At 34.6% G+C, this 22,265-nt stretch overlaps 2 protein-coding genes across 2 annotated transcripts; one reads left to right on the forward strand and one right to left on the reverse strand.

Annotated features, from left to right (window-relative positions):
• Positions 1-9,315: 9,315 nt before the first annotated feature.
• LOC131038580 (citrate-binding protein) lies at positions 9,316-11,775 on the forward strand. Its single transcript, XM_057971070.2, has 4 exons — positions 9,316-9,450; positions 9,552-9,791; positions 10,031-10,404; positions 11,415-11,775. The coding sequence occupies exons 1-4, from the start codon at positions 9,394-9,396 to the stop codon at positions 11,443-11,445; spliced, it is 702 nt and encodes a 233-aa protein (XP_057827053.2). The 5' UTR covers positions 9,316-9,393; the 3' UTR covers positions 11,446-11,775.
• Positions 11,776-15,932: 4,157 nt separating this feature from the next.
• LOC131038560 (citrate-binding protein) lies at positions 15,933-17,203 on the reverse strand. The gene is made up of 3 exons (XM_057971042.2): positions 17,065-17,203; positions 16,730-16,969; positions 15,933-16,520 (listed from the first exon to the last, which is right to left on the reverse strand). The coding sequence occupies exons 1-3, from the start codon at positions 17,119-17,121 to the stop codon at positions 16,158-16,160; spliced, it is 660 nt and encodes a 219-aa protein (XP_057827025.2). The 5' UTR covers positions 17,122-17,203; the 3' UTR covers positions 15,933-16,157.
• Between the last annotated feature and the right edge of the window lie 5,062 nt (positions 17,204-22,265).

The following is a 22,265-nucleotide window of genomic DNA, read 5'->3' on the forward strand; positions in this document are numbered from 1 at the left end:
ACCCTATGGGACTTGCCCATATCCCCAACTGTAGGCTCTGATGCTGCCATCCTCTGACTACCTGCCATTTGACCCTACAGACACTCTCTCACCATGTGCCCCATGGCTCCACATGTGAAACAAGCACCGCGTGCCTGAAACTATACGCCCTAAGGCCTAGAGAAAGACTGTCCACTTGTCCTGCTCGAACCATTGTACCCACCCCTGGAGGACTGCTGAGTCCATGTCGGAGGTGTGTAAGTACCGTGTGCTCTCTGGTCACGCCTAGGACCCTGTGAATGCCACTACTTAGGCTTAGAGCCCTGCTGTCCCTAAGAGGGCCTCTGCCTCTAATTCTGTTGTGACTGTTGCGGAGGAGGGGCTTTAAAGGACCCCGATGTATTCCTGTGTTTGTCTTTCCAATGGGGTTTCTGAAATCCAAAAGATTGGGGTGCAAGGTTTAGGTTCTGAAACTGGCCCCTCGTGTCCTGAGGCTTGACATGAATTTCCTCTACTATCAAGGCCTTCTCCACGGCAACCCGAAAGCTTCCTGGAGCGGCCATCCTCACTGGTCCTGCTATCTCGGCATTTAGTCCCCTGATAAAATGGTTGATGAGAAGCTTCTCGTCCTTCAGGTAATCCACATATGGTAGGAGCTTAATGAACTTACTCTCATATTGGGTCACTGAGAGACCCTTCTATTGGAGATCGTGGAACTCATCTATCCTACGCTGCTTGAAGTACTCCGACAGGTATCTCTCCCTGAACCTCTATGTGAAGATCTCCCATGTGAGGGTGTCTGCAACTAGGCCACACTTGTATTCCTCCTGTCTCCACCATGTGGAGGTCGTTCCTCTCAAAAGGTGAACTGCTACTCGTGCCTTCAGATTGCTTTCGTAGGAACGCAATGCAAAGCACCGATCTAGGCTCAAAAGCCAAGCCTCAGCTTCTACCCTGTCGGTAGATCCCCCAAAAGATGGTGGCTGGAGGCGCAAAACCTCTCTGATCAAATCCCTTGGATCACAACGTGCTCTCTCAAAATATACAGGTGCTGCTACTAGAGGTGGCCCAGGTAGATGAATGGACTCAGGCTCATGCTCATCCTGGCCCTCTAAGGGATTAGGAGGTGGACTCCTATTTCGTTCCCTAACCGTTGATCTATGACTCCTTGAGTTCTGGTTTTTTGCATGATGGTCAACTGCTAGAAGCCTATCCTATACTATCCCAATCAGGTTCTAAAGTGCTAATAAGATGTCTCAGTTTAGGTCAACCGGTCGTTCGGGAGGAGTCTCTGGGTTCCCTTCTGAAACCAGTTCCTCCCTATGAACATCTTTGTGTGCCATACGTGCACGCCTAGGACCCATACCGCGCTTGCGAGCTTGTCGCTTAGTTAGAGGCATCCTTATGAGAAAATAAAATTTGGAGAAAAATTTAATTAATTAAATATTTAAAGAGAAACGTAATGGAGAAAGGTTCCTAGTGTTGGAAACCTTGCTCTGGTACCAAAATGTCATGCCCAAACTTTTGGGCAAAAAAAAAGGGAACAATTTTTATTTTTTTTAAAACAACCTAATAAAACTAATTAAGCTAAAATAAAAATGCAATAATTAAGTCTTGTCTTAGCTATGTTTGAACTCTGGAAATTTAAAAGAGCTTGTTTACTAAAGTTATTCTAATTAACTTAATCGAGCATGTGAAATTAAACTCAATGCGGAAATAACTATCCAAAAGAATCATTATTATTTCATTAATCTATAAATTAATTTAAACAACAATCTCTAACTAAATTGACAACAGATATTATTAATCTCAAATAATCTTTTAATATCTCTAGGAATTAATTAAATTAATTCTAACATTTAGATTATTAAAATTTAATAATCAATTGAGCAATAAATATAATGTCTCAAATTTGACTACAGGGTTAAGTAAATTCATAATTTAAATTGCCCTATAAACTTTAATTAATGTTGGCCGCTAAAGGGACCCCTAAGGTCTAAATATTAATAAAGCATTTATTAATATTTATTAAATAAAAAGAAAACTAAAACCAAGTTGATTTCAACTTAAACCTCTTATATATATATATATATATATATATATATATATATATATATATATATATATATATATAAAATTAGAAAAACTAATCTAAATTTATACTTATACATTCGTATATATACATATATTTAAAATATATATATATATGAAGTCATATAATTTATGATTTTAAATTTAATTAATGATTAAATATAATCATATATATACCAACTAAGCATGGGGATACCTTATTCAAATTTAGAATAGGGTTTCCCCCCCTTTCTTTTTTTTTTTTACTTAACCCATTTAAAATTATCACATGAAAACCTAAACCTAAAATCTATAAAACAAAACCTAAAGAGCCATACCTCTTTTAAAACTAACTCATGAATACCCTAACCCGAAATCCGGATTAGGGTTTCGTGTTATACAACAGGGGAGGAGAAAAACAATGGCGGAGGGCGTTTGAGGAAGGTCGCGGGTTTACCAAGTGTAGGCGGTCATTTTTATAGCGCAAGGTACTGAGTGATTAAATGGGGGTTGCGGGAGAGGGTGGCGCAACCCGCAGAGGCATCGTGGGCGCCACTGCAGGTCGCGGCCCGCAATTACGTCGCGACGTCACTGCGGGACGCGGCCCACAGCGGTGTCGCGGTGCCCCTATGGACCTCGGCCCACAGCGGCACCTCTGTGGGTCACGGTGCACAGAGGGCCCATGCCACCCAGGGAGCCCGCGGGAGCCCTCGGCTCTAGGGTGACCCACGGGGTCTAGCGTTTCGGCGATGGTAATTTTAATTTTTTTTATTATTATTTATTATTTTTACAACATAAAATATGTATAAATACACACACACACACACACACACAGGTAAAATATACTTTAAATAAGTAGCATCAAATAATATGGACAGTTAGATTTTATCCAGCATGATAAATGTTTCAAATAGTCCATTTCTTCATTTAATATAAACATAAATCTATTTAGCATGTATTAGATTTATTTTTGTTATATTTTCCCTTTTTTTTTTTTAATACAGTAATAAAATAAATTAATGACTGACATAAAGCAAAATAGAACAGAAATACAATAGTTATCTTTTTCTTTCATTTCTTTAATAGGTTTAAAGAAAGAACCCTTTTTATATGAATACAATAGGTTTTCCCTTTGAAGCATTTTTGATACAAGGTATTTAAAACTAAATAGTTTTCTTTTATTTTATTTTTTATCTATCTGAATTTCTAGGTTTCTCTTCGATGTTTAAATCTGTATTTTTTTCTAATCACATAAAAGCATATTTTCTAAAACTATCAGATTTAACTAGCTGCATTTCTTTTCCATTTTTAATGCCATATAGTTAGCTATAGGAAAAGATTAATATATCTACTTTTATTTTCTGTATTTTTTTTTTGAATAAATAACGGAAGTAAATAAAATTACAACAGCATTATAATAGTCTAGAAATCATTTTAAAACTTTATCATTATGTACAATGCAAAATTGTTATACTTCTGATGTCTATTTGAGCATATTCTACATTAGGATCTAAATAACCAGGACTAAATGTTATTCCTAGCTTACTAACATTCATGCTTTCTTTGAAATAAATTTACTTATCTATCTAAATTCCTTGCATTACTTAAAAGGAAAAATGATAGATTCAAATAAATGACAGCAGCATTAACATAGTTTCATTTAAAACTATATCACCTAGTTAAATACATCATAAAGAGATAGAATGCCTTTCTTTATTTTCAAGAAATAAAAGCAATAGATTTTAACTCAAACTATAGAAAGCTTAACCCATAAATATATATTTCATTTCTGCAACTAAGATACCACAATAGGAACAATTCCAAATCTTTTCCTTCAATCCCTTCCCAAAGCAACCTGCAATTAGGGTTGTGACCATGGAGGGCTCACCTCCCAACCTAGGCTTACTAGAAGCCACCCCCGAGCTTGGAGTGTTGGTATTTTGGTATGGTTTTGTCATTGATGTCAACACCTATCAACTCTGGCACTTTGGAGAATCAGCAACATTCATCGACAAGCAAGTGACTTATGCACAGTCATCGGTATCTGGTACACCGGTAGGATATAATGTTCACCGACACTTGGAATAGCATGGAAAACACCTGGTAATGCCGAAGACATCGTTTGGACACTTTGTCTTGGAGTTTTGTTCATTGGCATATTCATATTTGTATATTTGTTGTTACCGACAAATAGGTCCAGGATATACACCGGCAGGTTTATCTTTTCCAAATCAGCACGACACACTATGGAGATGTCTCATTATTGTTGTAAATGCATCAAGACGACATGTTGAATCGGTTATTGCATCGGACATTGTTTTGTTTGTAAATTGATTTTATTGTAATATCCTTTAGAGCTGACCTACTAAAATTGGTCTTAGGTTATGATATAAATGTAAGATCTTACTTGTAAGATCATGTGTGGAATACAAAAAAAGGATTGTGTGAAGGTATATGCGAGAATAAGAAGAGCTATACATGCAGACATCATTTGAAGGTTGAAGGAGGGTTTTTGTGAAAATAATTAGAACTACATTGGTACTGAATCCAGCATAGAAAAATGCAAATTTGAGCAGTACATCCTTATTGAATTTAACCATCCAATTGTAGTCAGTGTGACTCCTATTTGTGTTTGAGCAGTGAGCTCTAAGCGCTTGGCCTTTCTGCATGTGCAGACCCCATTTGCATACACATACTATTTGCAGTAGTATCATCTGGTTGTGGGTAAGGTTTCCCACCGTGGTTTTTCCCCTTACAGGGTTTCCATGTACAAATATTGGTTTTATGTGTTGTGGATGACTTTGTCTTTTTGTTTCATGCATTAATCTTTACCGGTATTACAATTAACTGATAAAACTGTCTACCGGCATAAAAGACTGGTTTACCGGTATTAAGCATTAAATTAGTAAAGTTATTTTTTGTTTGAATTTATTAGACAACTGATTCACCCCCCCCCCCCCCCCCCCTTCTCAGTTGTCTCCGAGACCTAACATGGAGAACCAAGACCTAGACGGGTTACACTCAAACAATACACAAACAAGCAAGGAAAACTCAAAACAAACACATTCCCATCCCAAGGCTAAACATCATCACATAATGTGATTTTTTTTATATGGGTGGAAGTGGACCAAGTACCTTGAGGAGAACTGCAAGATAGTAGATCACAAGTCCATATTGACCGAACATCCTTTATGACCCCCAAGACATACATGTCATAATATCTCCCCTTATGACCCCCAAATGCATAAACAAAATTATGTAGCAAGGGTCACATAAACAAACCCTTGAGATCACTCTCTTAAAGAGAGCATCTCACTCTAAGGCTATCAAACAACCTTCCACCGCCAAGACCATCCTACCCTCCCAAGGGTAAGATGGCCTTGGATACTCCCAAAACACAAGTAAATGCATACCAAAAATAAGAGAAAGATCACATATATATATTTTCACAAATGAAACACAAGGGAAGAAAACAACTACATTCAAGCAATCTTTCAAAAAAACAAAGTTTCAACATACAAGTAAGAGATTGAACCAACCTTGAATCTGCCAAGGGTTTACAAGGGATAGTTTGGAGAAGAGCAACCCAAATCCACACTTCCTTTCTTCAACACTTAGCCAAAAATTCTATCCTAAACTTGTTTTCAAAATTGCAAGATCTAGTCTCCAAAGATGGAGAGTGGGTGATTAACTTCCTAAGTCTCAATCCTTTGCCTAAGAAGGCTTCTCTCACTCTTTCCAAACCTCTTGGGTAGAGTGAGAGCTCACATTGGTTGGTCTTCCCAAAGTCTTACACACTCCCTAACCAAGGCACCTCAAAAAGGGGAATGAAATGGGGAAAATGAATGACACATACCAAGAAAGTTATCTAACCAAGGATGGCTCTCCTAAAGATGGAATTCGGCCATCTTGGGAAACTCACTTTTTGGGGAGGTTAAACAAGTCCCAGGGAGTGGACACATGGCTAAATTTGGCCTTCACCCATAGGTACACCATGAGGCCCATTAAAAATGCTCCAAAACTGACTCTAGGAGTTGGTTTAACCCTTTGAAAGTCCACCCAAAGTTTACCTATGGGTCAACTCTGAGTTGACCCTCCTAATGGCTCACTATCCTAGGTTTACTTGGGACCTTCAAGGATAATTGGAAAATATAACATTGGTAAGATAAATTCCTCAAAAAAGGGGCATGACAATGCCAACTCAACATACAATACATGTGTCAAGTGACACTACAAAAAGAATTCCACATCACAAATATACACATGGCAATTGTCCCTATTGAAATTTATAAATTAAACAAATTAATAATAAATACAATTTAACACACATGCAAACATTTACGTTCACGAATAAAATATGATACATACGGGTGTTGTCTCTCCAAATAGACAACCCCTGGTTTTACGAACATACATAGGTTTAGCCTTGATTCTCCATAATGTTTCCATGGTCACATGGATAATTTTCCTGCACATCTCAATTACACATTAGTAATTCCCAAAAAGCCTAATATAATATTAAACACATAAATAAGAATACAAATCAATCACTCTGCATACAATTGACATCATACAAATCAATTTACCATATATCAAAGCAATCCACATAATCAATTATCATAATCCTCATAAATTTAATCCATTCATAAGATATGCATCATATTTCTAGCATCATAATAAAGTCCTGCAAATCAAATAGATGGCATACACCATCTCACTGTTATCCTATCCCAGAATCATATAAAATTATATATCCATAATGTATAGAAATGAAGCATCAATATATCAATGTTATCCAATACTGGGATCATATAAAGTCCTATATCCATAATGCATAGAAATAAAGCATCCATGATAGTTCCAACATGAAAATCACTGAAATGCTAGGATGGGTCGGGGTAGGGCCTCACACATACAAAAGGTCCATATAATCTGCAATGTAGTACTATTTCCAGTTCATGTCCTATTTGTAGTCTCTTTGCAATGGATATGTGATGTACTTTTAAATTACAAAAACATCTTGAAATCAAATTCAATGGTTTTCAAGTTGTTCTCATCATTTGTGCTCCAAGATCTTGTTTAATCAATAAACCAAGGGTTTTTTGGTTTTGCTTCTATACTATGTTGTCGAATTTGTATGAATTTGAGCTTCTCCTAAAGTAGAAGATTAGATTGTTTTATTCATCCAAAAGGATTTTGTAGAGATCATACTTGACTGGGATGCAATTGAGAATTTGTTTTCTGTTATGACTAATACTAGGCGTTAGTTATAGAAGGCAAAAGATGTTATAGTGCACACATATTTTAACTTGTAATAATGGTTCATCTAGCCCAATAGATAGGCATTGGTCATATGATTGTATTGCTAACATTAGCACTTGAAATGAAAGAAAATCTATTAATATTTACATTAAGTTTTTGTTTTTGAGTTTAAGTTTTCAGTAGTAGAATAAATTGACTCTCATAGTGACTCAAAGTATACATAAGTCAGGGATATAAGCCACACCCAATGAACTTAAGTATTTCTTTGATTAATTCAATGTATTGAGAGTATGTTTGATGCAAAACTTGAAAAGAAGAATTAGGTTTATAAAAGTACGCTTAAAGGGATACCCACCTAAGTCTAACAGAGCTTGAAGTGTAGAGGATACAACTAGATCCTTATCCCTAGTTATTATCTTGTCAATTGGCTTCTCATAGACGATATTTGGAGACATTAGTTGGAAACACCAACAACCCTAACCCTAACAATAAACCAAATTAAAACCTAAACTAAAACCAACTACTAAACCAAAGTTAACCTTAATCCTAAATACGATTTAATCCTTACACTAACTCTAATACTAAACAAAATTTAACCCTAACCCTAAACCAAATTTAACCTTAACCCTACACCAAATTGAGCCCAAACTTTAAATCAAGTCAAACCCTAAGCCTAAATCAATTAGAACCTTAACCATATACCAACTTAAACCCTAGCCAATTTGAGAATTAACCCTAAAATAATTTGGATTTCAACCCTATATTAACTTAGCACTAACCAAATTGAGGCTTTATCCTAACCAAATTTAACTTTAACCCTACAACCTTAGATAGAATTGAACCCTAACACTAAACAAAAGTGAATGCTAACTATAAACATAGTAGAGAACACAACATCGAAATCTTAATTAAACCTTTGACCAAATTGAACCTTTAAAACCTCAAAACTAAACCAAATTAATAAATAAAACCCTAACCTTAATCCTAATTGAATACTAAAAAAATTAAACCCTTACCTTATAAACATTAACCTTAAACCAAATTGAACCCTAATAGTAAACCAATTAAAATGCTAACTATAAACCTAAATAAACCCTAAGACAAATTAAACCTTGACCCTATATCAAAGTGATACCTAAAGTTATACCAAATTGAACCTAATCCTAATACTTCAATAGTAAATTTCAAAAATCTACTACCATGTTCAATAAATTTTTATAGTCACTATCATTATCATCTATCTTGATGCATATTAAAAATCTTAATATTGAATAATCTAATAATAAATTAATCCTCTAATATTATTTACCTTAACACTATTTGAACACTAAATTTCAAAAGTACAACAATAATATAATAAAAATTTAATCATATTGTGCTATAAACCTTGGCACTACTTCAATAAAAAAATTCACAAATATACTACCATGTTTGATGAATTTTTCTACCTGGATACATAATACATATACCATGGCACTATCATCTATCTTGATGTATATACAAAACTAAACAAAATTAAACCAAACTTTAATAATAAATCAAACTAAACTCTAACCCTAAACCTCAAGCTAATTGAACCATAAAACTTATTTTAAATTACTAACAAGATGAAATCAATTAATTCTCCTTCATATTGCAACTCCAATTGCCACTACTAACATAGAAATCTTTAATTTTAAGATATATATAAGTTATCCACCAGTTTAATTTTAGCATCAAACTTTAATATTAAAAAAAAATATTAAATTGAAAAAATTCAACACCTTGATATATATCAGTGTAATATATCTCCTTGTATCTCTCTTTTTTTTTTTATAATATTTAAATATTTATTATATCTATATGTCTATCTTGTAAAAGATGTTTTTATGTCCATTTTGTAAAAGATGTTTTTATCTTAAATTTGTTTTCTTGTTATTCTTTATTATTTTTTATAATACTATTTTTTAAATCAAATTAAAGTATAAAAAAAGATTTTCAAATAATATTATTGGATGTTTCATATTGAAATGTTCTCTCACCAAAAATTAATAGAAGAGATAAATTTTCAGCTGTGTATAATCATCATCTTTCAATATCATCATGGAGAGGAACGGGGCCGTGGATTTTTTTATTTTCTGTGTGCTTCTCAATTGTCTGGTTTTGTATCTTTAACCCATTATCTTTTTCTGAAATTTAGCTAAGGTTGTTTTGTATGTGTTTCTTGAATTTACAGTTATGTATATGTATTATGTATCCAGGTAGAAAAGATTATAAACTTCAAGGCCTTTATGTCGCACCAGCCACCACCAACTCAAGGCTTTACTCAGCTTCAGATAACCCGAGAAAATTTGGGCTTACTGAAACCATATGATATAGATCAAATCCACTCATGGCGTACTAATTCCAGTAATGGCGTTCTTTCCACCTGGCTTTTCAAAGACGACAAACCCTACTTTCCAGAGAGCAACACCAACCCTAGGACAGAATTCTTCATCAGGGTTAGTTTTGTATGTTAAGGACAGCATTCTTCATGAGGATTAGTTTTGTACTTTTAATCCATATCTTTTTCTAAAATTTAGGTAAAATGAATGTTTTCCTTGAATTTAAGGCAGAATCTTCATCAGGGTTAGTTTTGTACCTCTAAGAGAGAATTTAAACCATCTTCTTTCTCTGAATTTGAAATTTAGTTAAGATGGGGTGCAATATATGATTGTTGAATTTAGGGGTATTTATGCAGGGATATGACTACACAGGTGGGGTGTGGAGGTTTGAGGCAGAGATGTATGCTGGGTCAAATACAACAGGAGTATCCGTGATGCAGATTTCTGGGGGTGTGCAAAGGGACATGGCGTTTATGCTGCAGATTAACGATGGATATCTAACACATTACAACGACCCGGTGCTGCCGAAACGTATTTATAATCAGTGGATTTCCCTGAATGTTGTCCACAATGCAAACGAAAGGAAAGTGGGTTTGTCTGTGAATGGGCAGGAGGAGCAAGTGTTTCCTGATGCAGGGCCTGGCGTTCATTTTTTCAAGTTTGGGGTGCAGGCTCTGGCCAACTCTTCACCTACCATGGAAACTCGTTGGAGAAATATCCGACTTTGGAGGTTAAGTAATTAATTCCACTGAGACTTGCTGATTAATGGTAGTAGGGTTTTGGAGTTTTGATTTACCTGTCTCATTATTACATTTATATATATATATATATATATATATATATATATATATATTGAGATTCTATCTTTTAAATTTAACTTCTGACAACTAACTTTTCCACTTTTCTGTTGCATGGTATAAAATCCTCTGTTTTCCCTTTCCCCGTGTCTTCAACTTCCTGGTCATTATCAAGTATGACTCTTCCTTTGTAGCATTGGATGAAAAAAACAAATTTCATATTCTCTTTAAAAAAAAACTTGCATATTGTTTTTTTTTTTTTTTAAATATGGTTTTTTTCAGAAATAGTTTCGTGCCCAATATCTATGTGAATTGAAGATTCTTTCAGAAGTATACAGGATCTAGGCTATGTTTCTTTCGACAATTACTCTATATTTGAGACGAGAGCTCCTAGTTTCAGACAGTGGAATGGTTGAAGCCACAGAAGTCTAAGTTGTAAGCATAAAGCAGATAGAACCAAACACAAGTATATTGTCAAGTTCAATTGTCAAAGGACGGTGATGACACAACATAGCTTTGGGAAATTAGGCATTGCCCTTGCTGCTTCATGCATTGGTTTCTTTAGATATTTTTGGTATTACTGTGATTGTTTTTCTGCATATGATAATTTACTGAGATGCACTAAGCACCCCTATTGTTTACCTTTCATATTTAGACTTATCTTCCAGTCCAACTCTCTATTTATGGCCACTTTTGTCTGAGGAAAACATACCCAGATTCATTTCAAATTGAAATAACCCATTGTTATCCTCTGTCCCAAGATAATGCATATGTGTCAATAGGTGATCTGCATTCAAGTAAGAATTTTGTTTGACAGTGCTGAAGTCTCTGCCCTATTTTGTGTGATGACACCTAGGGTTTGAGTAACACTTATCTCAAACTCACTTGATGCATGCTCTTTTAGAGTGGCCATGTGACCTTTGAATATTGCTGTGATTTGCAGATTGAGAATGGAATTGGACTCAATTCTGTGAGAGTTGATAGCAGTCCTTGTAAGAGAGCTGAGTTCCATGCATTGAGCTCTCATTTGAAACAAATATTTTATTATTACAGCTAGTATGGTGCTTAGGTATACCTGATTTACACATTGACGGACACCTAAGGAATGTGACATCCCATTCATGAAAATGGCAACTTCGAAGAGGTTTGTTGCTGAATCCTTAATTTAAGTTACTAGCATCTAATAATGTGAAGAATGGGTCTTCCCATGTCCCTTCCGAGTAAATTTATCTAGGTTTTAGCTAGGTTCCTCTAACACTCATATTCAAATTATTTGGAGCCAGACTTCTAAAGCTTTTAGAAAATCAACATGCACAATAAGGCATAATGAGATAAAAATTGAATAGCTATCTGATTGCTTGAACATGTTGAATGGAAGTCAATTTTTTTAAGATCAAAATTCAACTCACCTATGGTATTTGTTGCTATCAACATGATGAATTGATATCTGATAATATTGATAATATTTATGGGATGTGTAGTGAAAGAGGTTCTACAAAATAAGTCTTGAAGCTTATCAAAGGTATTGTTTTATTTTGAGCTCATAAAAATTAATTTCTATTTTATGAAATCAATGTTGAGAGATGATTTTGAATAATAAGATTTTATTTCAAGAAGAGATAGGTTAATGTGCTTTGCTTTTAGAATTACAAGAATTTATTTTATTTCTATTAAATTGTAAAAAAATTTCGTTACATCAATCAATGAAAAGAATAAAGTTTCAAATGTTTAGAATCTAGCTAACCATTTATTAACAACTACATAAAATTTTAAATTTTATTTATCTCTTTTAATAACAATTTCTTAATTACTAAATCTCAACAACTACATAATATCTTAAATTATTATTTTTATTTGATATCCATTTTTGAATAATTGAAAAGTTCTAAGACCACAAATCACTCCTTTTTTAGAGTAGGGATTCCAGGCATAGAGATATGGCTTAAGCAAAGTTATATTTACATTTCCTAGCGCCGAGGTAAAGCCCATGTTATATTAATCTACATTACAATCCAGTAAAAGAACTAGTATTACATGGTACTTCAGAGATAATACAAATCTCTTTTTAATGCTCGTAGATAGCCAAAAAAATTGAAACCAAGACATAAATATTTGTGAAAGGAAGTTGATATGGAACGTGTAAAAGCTGTGTAATCGTACTCCCATATTTGTTAATGAAAGATGATCTGGTATTGACTGATTTGTTTGTTGGTGGAAATCGGGATAAATTAAACAAGACGGACTAATCTGATATGGTTGGAAATCCTTGCCTCTGCGCATATGGTTTTCAGTATTCCGATTCCAAAAATGAATACTACGGTTTAATATCCAAATCAACGTGCATAACTGAATACAAAGTGTTGGGATAAAGTTTCCTATTTTGGCAAGGCTGTCTTTCTCTTGATTAAAATAGTCTGTGGAATATTATTCAACCATTATCTGAGTGGTTTCCCATCTCATTCAGCTCTGTACTTTCTGAGCGGATTATATTCTGTAGGGCATGCATGATATGGGTATTTCTTTCTTACTATAAATAAACCAACTAGTTGGCAATCCTTATCACCGTTCAAAATCATAAATATAAACTTCTTTCTTACAATATAAATATAAATTGTCTACAATGGTAATGGTGTCTCAGAAATAGGCAATTTAGTCTTTTCTTTTGAGCTGTGCATGTGATTATTTTGAAGTGCTATAATCATCATCTTTCAATATCTACATTTGGAATTACTCAATGGCCAATGGCCAGGAGAGGGGCCGGGGACCGTGTGATTTATGTTTGTATATTATATTTAATCATTCTCTAAGAATTCAAGAATCTATATTCTTTAAGGGTTTGACCCAAGGTAGGAATTATTCCTTTCACGTGACCACAAAACCAAGTTGCTATGCAAAAACAAACCAAAAAAAAGGGCAAACTTTTATAGGAATTTATAGAGACCAAATCAGTGTGAAAAAAAATAGATCAACACTTTCATAGGTTAGATTTGTAAGTCCCAATCAATTACACAGTCATACAAATGATCCTCAGTGATATAAGAATCATTAAATTCCTTACATGTGAATGAATTATTTTTAGAGATTTGTCACACATATCTATCTCAGATTTCTAGGTTGCTATCACCTTTTCTAAAGAATTTAATTCAATATTTTTATCATTCCCAACCTTTTAATTTAGGGTAGATTTATTCATTTAACTTATTTATGTAAAAGAGATTTTGTATGTTTTTATTAGTGTGGATATAAAAATAATCTTATAAGTATATTTATTATTTAATGAAATAATAAATCAAAATCATAATTAAACTTTTGATATCATTATGGTGAAAATTACATTTAAGTTTTTCTCTTTATGTTGGGCTCATTTTAACCTCATTCTTCTTTATGCAATGACAAATATACAAATAGTACATTTTACTAGCACATAATCTAATTCCTTTTACACTTATTCAGAAGAACTGATTTTTATCATTCATTTTTTCATTCCTTGCCCAAGTTTATATCTATAATTTGTAAGATTGACCTATATCATTTCTGTGATTTTTTGTGAAAAATGAACTCAATATCTAACAAATATTGAAAATTAATATTGTTAAAATAAGAATGTGAAAGAAATAAATTATCTTTTTTGTTTACGTGGAGAAATAGAATGATTGTCCCCATCATTAACAACATCCTTATATATAAAATTATTACCAACAAGTTTCAAATTTATGTTTAAATTATATACACATTTTTGTATGATAACCATTGAACTTCTAATACCTGAAGGAAAAAAATAAAAATCAATCATTATAGCCATTATGTGATTCTTCAAATGAATTTAATGGATTCAAACATGAGAAGAACAACCAAATTATCATTCAATAAACGTTGTCACATTATCCAGAGGTTCACGTGGTTTTATTAAAAAATAAAGGAACATTAGAAGTGGTAGCCACATGAATGGTGTCATGTTTGCTATCTTTCTTATCATTTCCCAAAGTAGATATTGAAATAAACGCTATTTTAGATAGGTGTCACTCAACCCCTAGATGTCATCACACAAAATAGGCCAGAGAATTTAGCACTGTCAAACAAATTTTTAAAGTGAAGACCTATTGCCACATATGTGTTATCTTGAGACACAAGATAACAATGGGTTATTTGAACTGAATCTGGGTATGTTTTCCACAGATCATATAACCATGAATGAAGAGTTGGACTGAAAGAGAAGACTAAAGAAGAAAATTAAACAATAGGAGTGCTTAGTGCATCTCAGTAAACGATCATCATTGCAGAAAACAATCACAGTGATACCAAAAATATCTGGAAAGAAACTAATGCATAAAGCAGCAGGGGCAATGCCTGATATCCCAAAGCTATTTTATATCATCACTCTACTTTGACAATTTAATTTTAGAAGAAGTTAATGACGGGTGCATATATATCTGTGTTTGGTTATGCTTAAATGAACTATCTGGCTGATCCCATACCTTCTTTTTAGTTCAACTGAGGGCTTTTGTAGCTTTAGCCACTCCACAGTCTGAATCTATGAGGTGTCCTGAAACTGGCAATAGTCTAAATTAGACCATCTCACAGAAAACAATGCAGAACATTAAATTGTCTATAATGGCAATGGTGTCTTCCTTGGATATCAAGGTAGACAAGGTATCTGAAAATGAAATGGTTCTTAGACAATGAATAAATTTATGCTTGGGCAGTGTTTTCCTTAACACTGTTAATTTAATTTCTTTACTTTTACAAAAGAAAAATTAGCATAGTGTTAATGGAGAAAAATGACAGTATGTTTGGGCAGTGTTTTCCTTAACACTGTTAATTTAATTTCTTTACTATTACAAAAGAATAATTAGCATAGCGTTTTTCGATGTGACTGCATATGATTGTACAGACAAATTCAAAAACATCTCATGTTAATATTAGAAAAAATTAATTAAATTTTTACAATAATAAATCAAATAACAGTGTATAATTCAATGTTAATATCCTAAACAAAATTAATTTTTATGTTTGCAAAGAATAATTAAATTAAATATATTTTTACTATACAAAATGAATTTTATCTGATTTAATTTGGTTGATTTTTTAATTTATTAAAATGAAATGAACTGATATTACATATATATGAGTAGCGGAAGACTGCCACACCAGCACAATTGCTGAATAAAGGATTCTTTTGACTTGAAGCACCTCTTTTTACCTATATGAACTATCAAATTGCTGCCATTATAAAATATTAGAAAGAGTCATTTGCTTTCCGCTAATATGCACAAACATATTTTAAAAACTAATTCATATACCATGTTCTCAAAGTGCTGCCATTATAAAATATTAGAAAGAGTCGTTTGTTTTCGACTGGTACGCACAGACATGTTAAAAACTCTAATTCAGATATAAATAATGTACAAGTTTTTTGAAAGAAAGAGAATATGAAATTTGTTTTTTTCATCCAATGCTACAAAGGAATAGTCATACTTGATAATGACCAGGAAGTTGAAGACACAGGGAAAGGGCAAACAGAGGATTTTATACCATGCAACAAAAGGTGGAAAAGCTCATTTTCAGAAGTTAAATTTAAAAGATGTCTATATATATATATGAATGAGCCAGGTAAAAATGATTTGTCTTACTCAAAACTCCAAAACCCTACTACCATTAATCAGCAACTCTCAGTGGAATTAATTAGTTAACCTCCAAACTCGTTGGAGATGGTAGGTGAAGAGTTGGCCAGAGCCTGCACCCCAAACTTGAAAAAATGAACGCCAGGCCCTGCATCAGAAAACTCTTGCTCCTCCTGCCCATTCACAGACAAACCCACTTTCCTTTCGTTTGCATTGTGGGTAACATTCAGGGAAATCCACTGATTATTAATGCGGTTCGGCAGCACTAGGTCATTGTAATGTGTTAGATATCCATCGTTAATCTGCAGCATAAACGCCATGTCCCTTTGCACACCCCCAGAAATCTGCATCACGGATACTCCCGTGGTGTTTGGCCCAGCATACATCTCTGCCTCAAACCTCCACACCCCACCTGTGTAGTCACATCCCTGAATACATACCCCTAGATTCAAGAAACATATATTGCACCATCTTAACTAAATTTCAATTTCAGAGAAAGATGATGGTTCAAATATACAAACCCTGATGAAGAATTCTGCCTTAAATAAAAGAAACACATTCACTTTACCTAAATTTCAGAGAAAGATGATAAAACTAACCCTCATGAAGAATGCTGTCCTAAAGATACAAAACTAACCCTGGTGAAGAATTCTGTCCTAGGTTTGATGTTGCTCTCTGGAAAATAGGGCTTGTCGTCTTTCAAAACCCAGGTGGAAAGAACGCCACTACTGGAATTAGTACGCCATGAGTGAATTTGATCTATATCATATGGTTTCAGTAAGCCCAAATTTTCCCGGGTTATCTGAAGCTGAGTAAAACCTTGAGTTGGTGGTGGTTGGTGCGACATAAAGGCCTTGAAGTTTATAATCTTTTCTACCTGGATACATAATACATCACTGCAAATTCAGTTAACACATACAAAACAATCTTAACTAAATTTCAGCAAAAGATGTTGGATTAAAAATACAAAACCAGGCAATTCAGAAGCAGACAGAAAATCAAAAAGTCCACGGCCCCGTTCCACTCCATGATGATATTGAAAGATGATGAAAAAGAAAAGACTGAACTGTTTATTTCTGCACACCAACTGCGAATGCATTACAGAGGATGAAAAAACTAAAAACAGAAAACAAAGAGATAGTAACTGCACAGCTATCAACTAAAATCTTTAATATATTAATATAAAACAATAAATATTATGTAATATTTTTTTTGATTGGTAAACAGCCTAGCCAAATCATTTTATTAATTTTAAAGACCTAATACAACCCAGCTCACTAGGGGTACTGGTAGGAAAGCGTTGGGTAGAGAAAACCTCCAGTTTAGCCCTGAAAATAAAAACTTAAGGGATTACATAGCATCCTCTTATCCTTCCATGGAGACAATAGAGGAGCATTCAGGGATATTCTTCTTTACATATTATGCTGAAACCATACATACAATTGCCCTTTTGGGCTATTGATACATGAAAATATATCTATGATATAATCGAGCAACTTGTATCAAGATAGGCAGTCTCCCCCGGCCCCTCCAACTTTGGCACTGCCAAGCTTATAAAGTTTGGTTACCTGCAACCTGCACATCTCAAAACCGACAACTTCCATCTATCTTGTTTTCAATGTTAGTACCTTATTTGCCACTTAGAAAATATAATCAATGGAATATCTTAAGATAGATGATTCAACGGAAAACAAACCAAATAGGCTAGTTCCATAGTACAATCTGGAGCACAATGGTACTTACTGCGCTTGCATACTGAGAGAAATTATAGCCATGGAGGGCCACATAGAAAGTACCATACCTGATAAGTTATATCTATATGCTAATACATGAATATTGCCACTAGAGTATATGCATTGATGTAAGATGTGTGGAAGGAGAGACCCTGATTATGATAGAAACTAAAACTGTATATTTATATATCATAAATGAAAACAGTATCAGTATCATTATCCTTAGTTATCCAAATGAGAACAGTATCAGTATCATTATAAGTATGTTTATGTGTATTTAGCGGACAAGGAAGTTCAAGAGAGAGCATAACCAAGGACATAACAGGGCAAATCCCCATTATCGAAATGAAAACATAACCGGGGATTGGCATATAGTTTATAAACTATAGATACTACCATACCTATATAACATAGCTAACTATACAGACACATCCCAAAGCCAGAGCCATCCCCGGTTGCAAAAACCTTGATATGAGGATACCCTTATCCTTCATTCTCATCTACGACTTCTGTTCTAGAAGTCTATGCCTCTACATCACCCATGTTGTTGGGGTTTTCGGCCTGCATCGGTACCCAACCCTCATCGATCATATAATCTACCCACCATTCTCCTTTTGGCTCTTTTACCACACCAAGCCATTGCTTGAGGAATATGATATTCCTTCTTATATCTGGTTTTCGTTGTAGAAAGGATTTTTGATCCTTGATAATGAGAATGGGTCTCTTGAAGTCTATTTTAAGTGATTCACCCTTATCGATAGCCTCAGAGACCCTAACGTAGTCTTCTGGGTAGGGGATAAGGAGTTTGTCATCTACACAGTTAATGGCCATCTCAAGATTAACAAAGTATTTGTTGTTAAAGATTAGCCTGCATAATGAGGCTGCAATTACCTTATCCTCTCCCATTGTGAGCAGAATGGCTGCAAAACTAGTAGGGATGTCACTATTAACGCATTTCCTATGCTTTGTGTTCAGGAGCTCATTACCCAAAAGTCTCTTGGTCGCATGGATGACCAAATCATCCTCTGATCTTAGAATAATTGTCCAACGCTTCTTAGAGATCTCTCCAACAAAGGCCATCTCTCATTTATCCGGACACAAGCAAATACCATAATCCATTGTTAAAGACAGAGTGCAATGTTGGAGTGGACATACTGCCTCTAGATATATAAGGCTTTTAATAACCAACTTTGCCATTCGATTTAGGGATTAAACAATAAAACCACGGCTAAGAGATATGTTATCCTGCCATGATTGGCTCTTCATCTCATTATAGGTGAGTACAATTATTATTGGGTGTGTCTGGCAAGTATCTGTGTTTAGGATGCCATGTTGGATCATTTCAAGAGATTGTAATTAATTAACTATTAATGATCATCTGTTAACCATTCGCTCTGGTGACTCAAGTGAATGATTGCCTCAAGCAACCGAGCGACACCCGCAGAAAAAAGGCCTAACAATATATGATATTCTGAGTGTATCATTTCAAGAGATTGTAATTAATTAACTATTAATGATCATCTGTTAACCATTTGCTCCGGCGACTCAAGTGAATGATTGCCTCAAGCAACCAAGTGACACCCGCAGAAAAAAGGCCTAACAATATATGATACTTTGAGTGTATCTATTTATATATGTGTATATACATATATATGTGTGTATATATATACATATATATGTGTGTATGTATATGTATATACATACACACATATATATGTATATATATACACATATATATACATATATGTATATACATACATACATATATATACATACATACATATATATATCTGCATGTATATATACACATATACACATACATTTATATAAATATAAATATACATAAATATCTATATATATGTATGTATATATCTGTATATAAATGTATATGTGTGTGTGTGTGTGTGTGTGTGTGTGTGTGTGTGTGTGTGTGTGTGTGTGTGTCAATTGAGAGCATGAGAATGGAAGCATGAGAGTAGAGAGAGTATGTGAAAATATGAGAGTATATGGTGAATATGATCCTAAGTATCTATGTTTATTATAGATGAGTATATATATATGGGTAAAAGTATAAACCTGCCCTTGCCAACCCTGGGTTTCCTCTGGATGCTCCATCGAAGTTGAGTTTATACCACCCATTCCCCAGGGGTTGCCATTTGCATGCTTTCCTCACAACAATTTTATCTATGCCTTCCTTCCCAACAAAGGGATGGATCTTGATTCCTTCCACTTCTTTCTAATAAAGTTATCTCGGTCTGTAAATATCTTGTCATGTTGTGGGATAGTAAAATTCTTGCTATTGGTTATTTCGGTGATAGAGGCTTCTATCTTTGCTATGAGATTCTCCACTTGCATTTTTGTATACTTAAATATTCTTTTATTCCTCTCCTTTCAAATCTCCCAGATGACTATAGCTGGACTACAAATCCATAAGTTGTGGAACACACTATTTATTTTGATGATCGGCCAGCCTTTGAACCACTTCATCAGGAAGGAAATAAGAGCAACTGACCATCCTAGTTGGGCCATCAACCAGTACCAGCATTTCTATGAGTAGTTGTAGGTTGTAAAGATGTGGTCATTCGTTTCCTCATTCTCCTTACATAAGAGGCAGATTGATGGCCCTTCGTATCCTCTAAGTTTAAATTGTTCTGCTATGAGAACCCTTCCTTGAATTGCATCCCAGGCAAAGAAGCCAACTTTTGGGAGACAAAATTTGTCCCAGCATAGTTTAGTCGGGATGTAATCCTTGCAGATCTTTGTCTCATCGTATATGGTTCTGAAGCCGTCTTTACAGTTGTACTGCCCATCCTTAGATTTAGACCATATCAGTTCATCTAACCCATGTCTGAAGATTATCATCCTACATCTAAGTATTTGATGTAGTTATTGAAATTTATTATCCACCATGAAAGGATGCATGTCTTTCCATTTCCATCCAATTGCCAAGTTTGGTTCCATTATTATATAGTCCCTTACATAATTGCCCCATGGGACTTTCAATTGTTCCTTTATACCAGTAGTATCCATAAGTTTGTCTATCGGAGGATGTCCGCCCAGGAGTCTTCCCAAAACAAGGCAGATTTGCCATCGTGAATGTCCTAGGACAGGTGGTTGGAGATGAGTATGCGGCAGTCCTTTATGAAATTCTAGATTCTGGATCCTTTGGACGGGTCCAAATTCCTAAATATTGCCTCCCTATGATTATTTGTTAGATATTTGTTCCTGAGAATTCTGGCCCATTTGGCTTTTGAGGTGTATAATCTCCAAACTAGTTTTGCCACTAAGGCCTTATTTTGTCATAGAAGTTTCCTAATCCTCGTACCACCATCACATCTGTCTCGACATATTTTATCCCTATGATATTAGTTTGAGTTTGTTCTTGTCCTTTGTGCCTTGCTAGTAGAAGTTTCCGATTGTTTAAGTCAATTTCTTGTAGGCCCCCATCGAAAGTGGGATACATGATAGGAGGTAGATGGGCATCGCCGCTAAGACTGTCTTAATAAGTGTTAATCTTCCTGCCCCTGTTAGCCATAAACCTTTCCAAGATGACAACTTTTTCCTAACCTTCTCATTCAAGGGATCTCAGAGTTTATTGGTCCTGATGCCTTTATACAAGGGCATTCCTAGATATGTACATGTTAGATGACCAATTTTGTAACCTAAAATTTTTGAAATTCTAGATTCCTCCTCTACTGTCATGTTAAAAAAGAATATTTCAGATTTTCCCCATTGACCTTTTCTCCGAATGTCAGCCCATAAGAGTGCAAGATTCTCTTGATTTCCTTGGCTTCATTCAACTTCCCTTTTCCTAGAATCATTGTGTCATCTGCAAACTGTTGGTGTGTGCATGGGTCCACATCTCCTGTAATTTGGATACCAACTAGCCTTCCAGCTCTCTGTGATGCATCAAAGAATCTTCCTAGGGCTTCAGACATAATAATAAATAAAAATGGGGAGAGTGAGTCTCCCTGCCTTAGGCCCCTAGTTGCTTCAAAAAACCCTTTCGGCTTCCCATTCAATAGGATTGTGAACCTTGGGTTTGAGATGCAGAAGTGGATCCAATTTACCCATTGTTTGTTAAAGCCAAAGGCTCTCATGAAACTACAACGGAAATACCAATCCACTTTGTCATATTCCTTCTTAATATCTAGTTTTATCATCATATTTGGTTGGCCTTGGGCCTGAATGGAGTGAATAGCTTCTTGGACTATGACTATCCCATCTAAAATTGATCTATTGGGTACAAAACCAGTTTGCTCTTCTGAGATAATGGCTGGCAATAGCTTTTTCAACCTATTGGCCATGACCTTTGATAATAATTTATAAGTCATGTTGCACAAAGAGATGGGCCTGAACTCTTCCCATTTTGAGGGGTTCTCCTTCTTCGAGAGTAAGGATAGGAAAGTGTTATTAATTTCTTTCAAGAATTTCCCTGCA

The sequence above is a fragment of the Cryptomeria japonica genome, chromosome 10, assembly GCF_030272615.1.
Source record: "Cryptomeria japonica chromosome 10, Sugi_1.0, whole genome shotgun sequence".
Lineage (NCBI taxonomy): Eukaryota > Viridiplantae > Streptophyta > Pinopsida > Cupressales > Cupressaceae > Cryptomeria > Cryptomeria japonica.

What these genes read in the sequence shown, in the direction of transcription:
- LOC131038580 (XM_057971070.2), top strand. Translation starts at nt 9,394, where the DNA reads ATGGAGAGGAACGGGGCCGTGGATTTTTTTATTTTCTGTGTGCTTCTC. An exon ending in GGACAGAATTCTTCATCAGG is followed by an intron (nt 9,792 to 10,030) that starts GTTAGTTTTGTA and finishes GTATTTATGCAG; the next exon opens with GGATATGACTACACAGGTGG. An exon ending in AGAAATATCCGACTTTGGAG is followed by an intron (nt 10,405 to 11,414) that starts GTTAAGTAATTA and finishes TGTGATTTGCAG; the next exon opens with ATTGAGAATGGAATTGGACT.
- LOC131038560 (XM_057971042.2), bottom strand. Translation starts at nt 17,121, where the DNA reads ATGGAGTGGAACGGGGCCGTGGACTTTTTGATTTTCTGTCTGCTTCTG. An exon ending in GTCTGCTTCTGAATTGCCTG is followed by an intron (nt 16,970 to 17,064) that starts GTTTTGTATTTT and finishes TTATGTATCCAG; the next exon opens with GTAGAAAAGATTATAAACTT. An exon ending in GGACAGAATTCTTCACCAGG is followed by an intron (nt 16,521 to 16,729) that starts GTTAGTTTTGTA and finishes GTATGTATTCAG; the next exon opens with GGATGTGACTACACAGGTGG.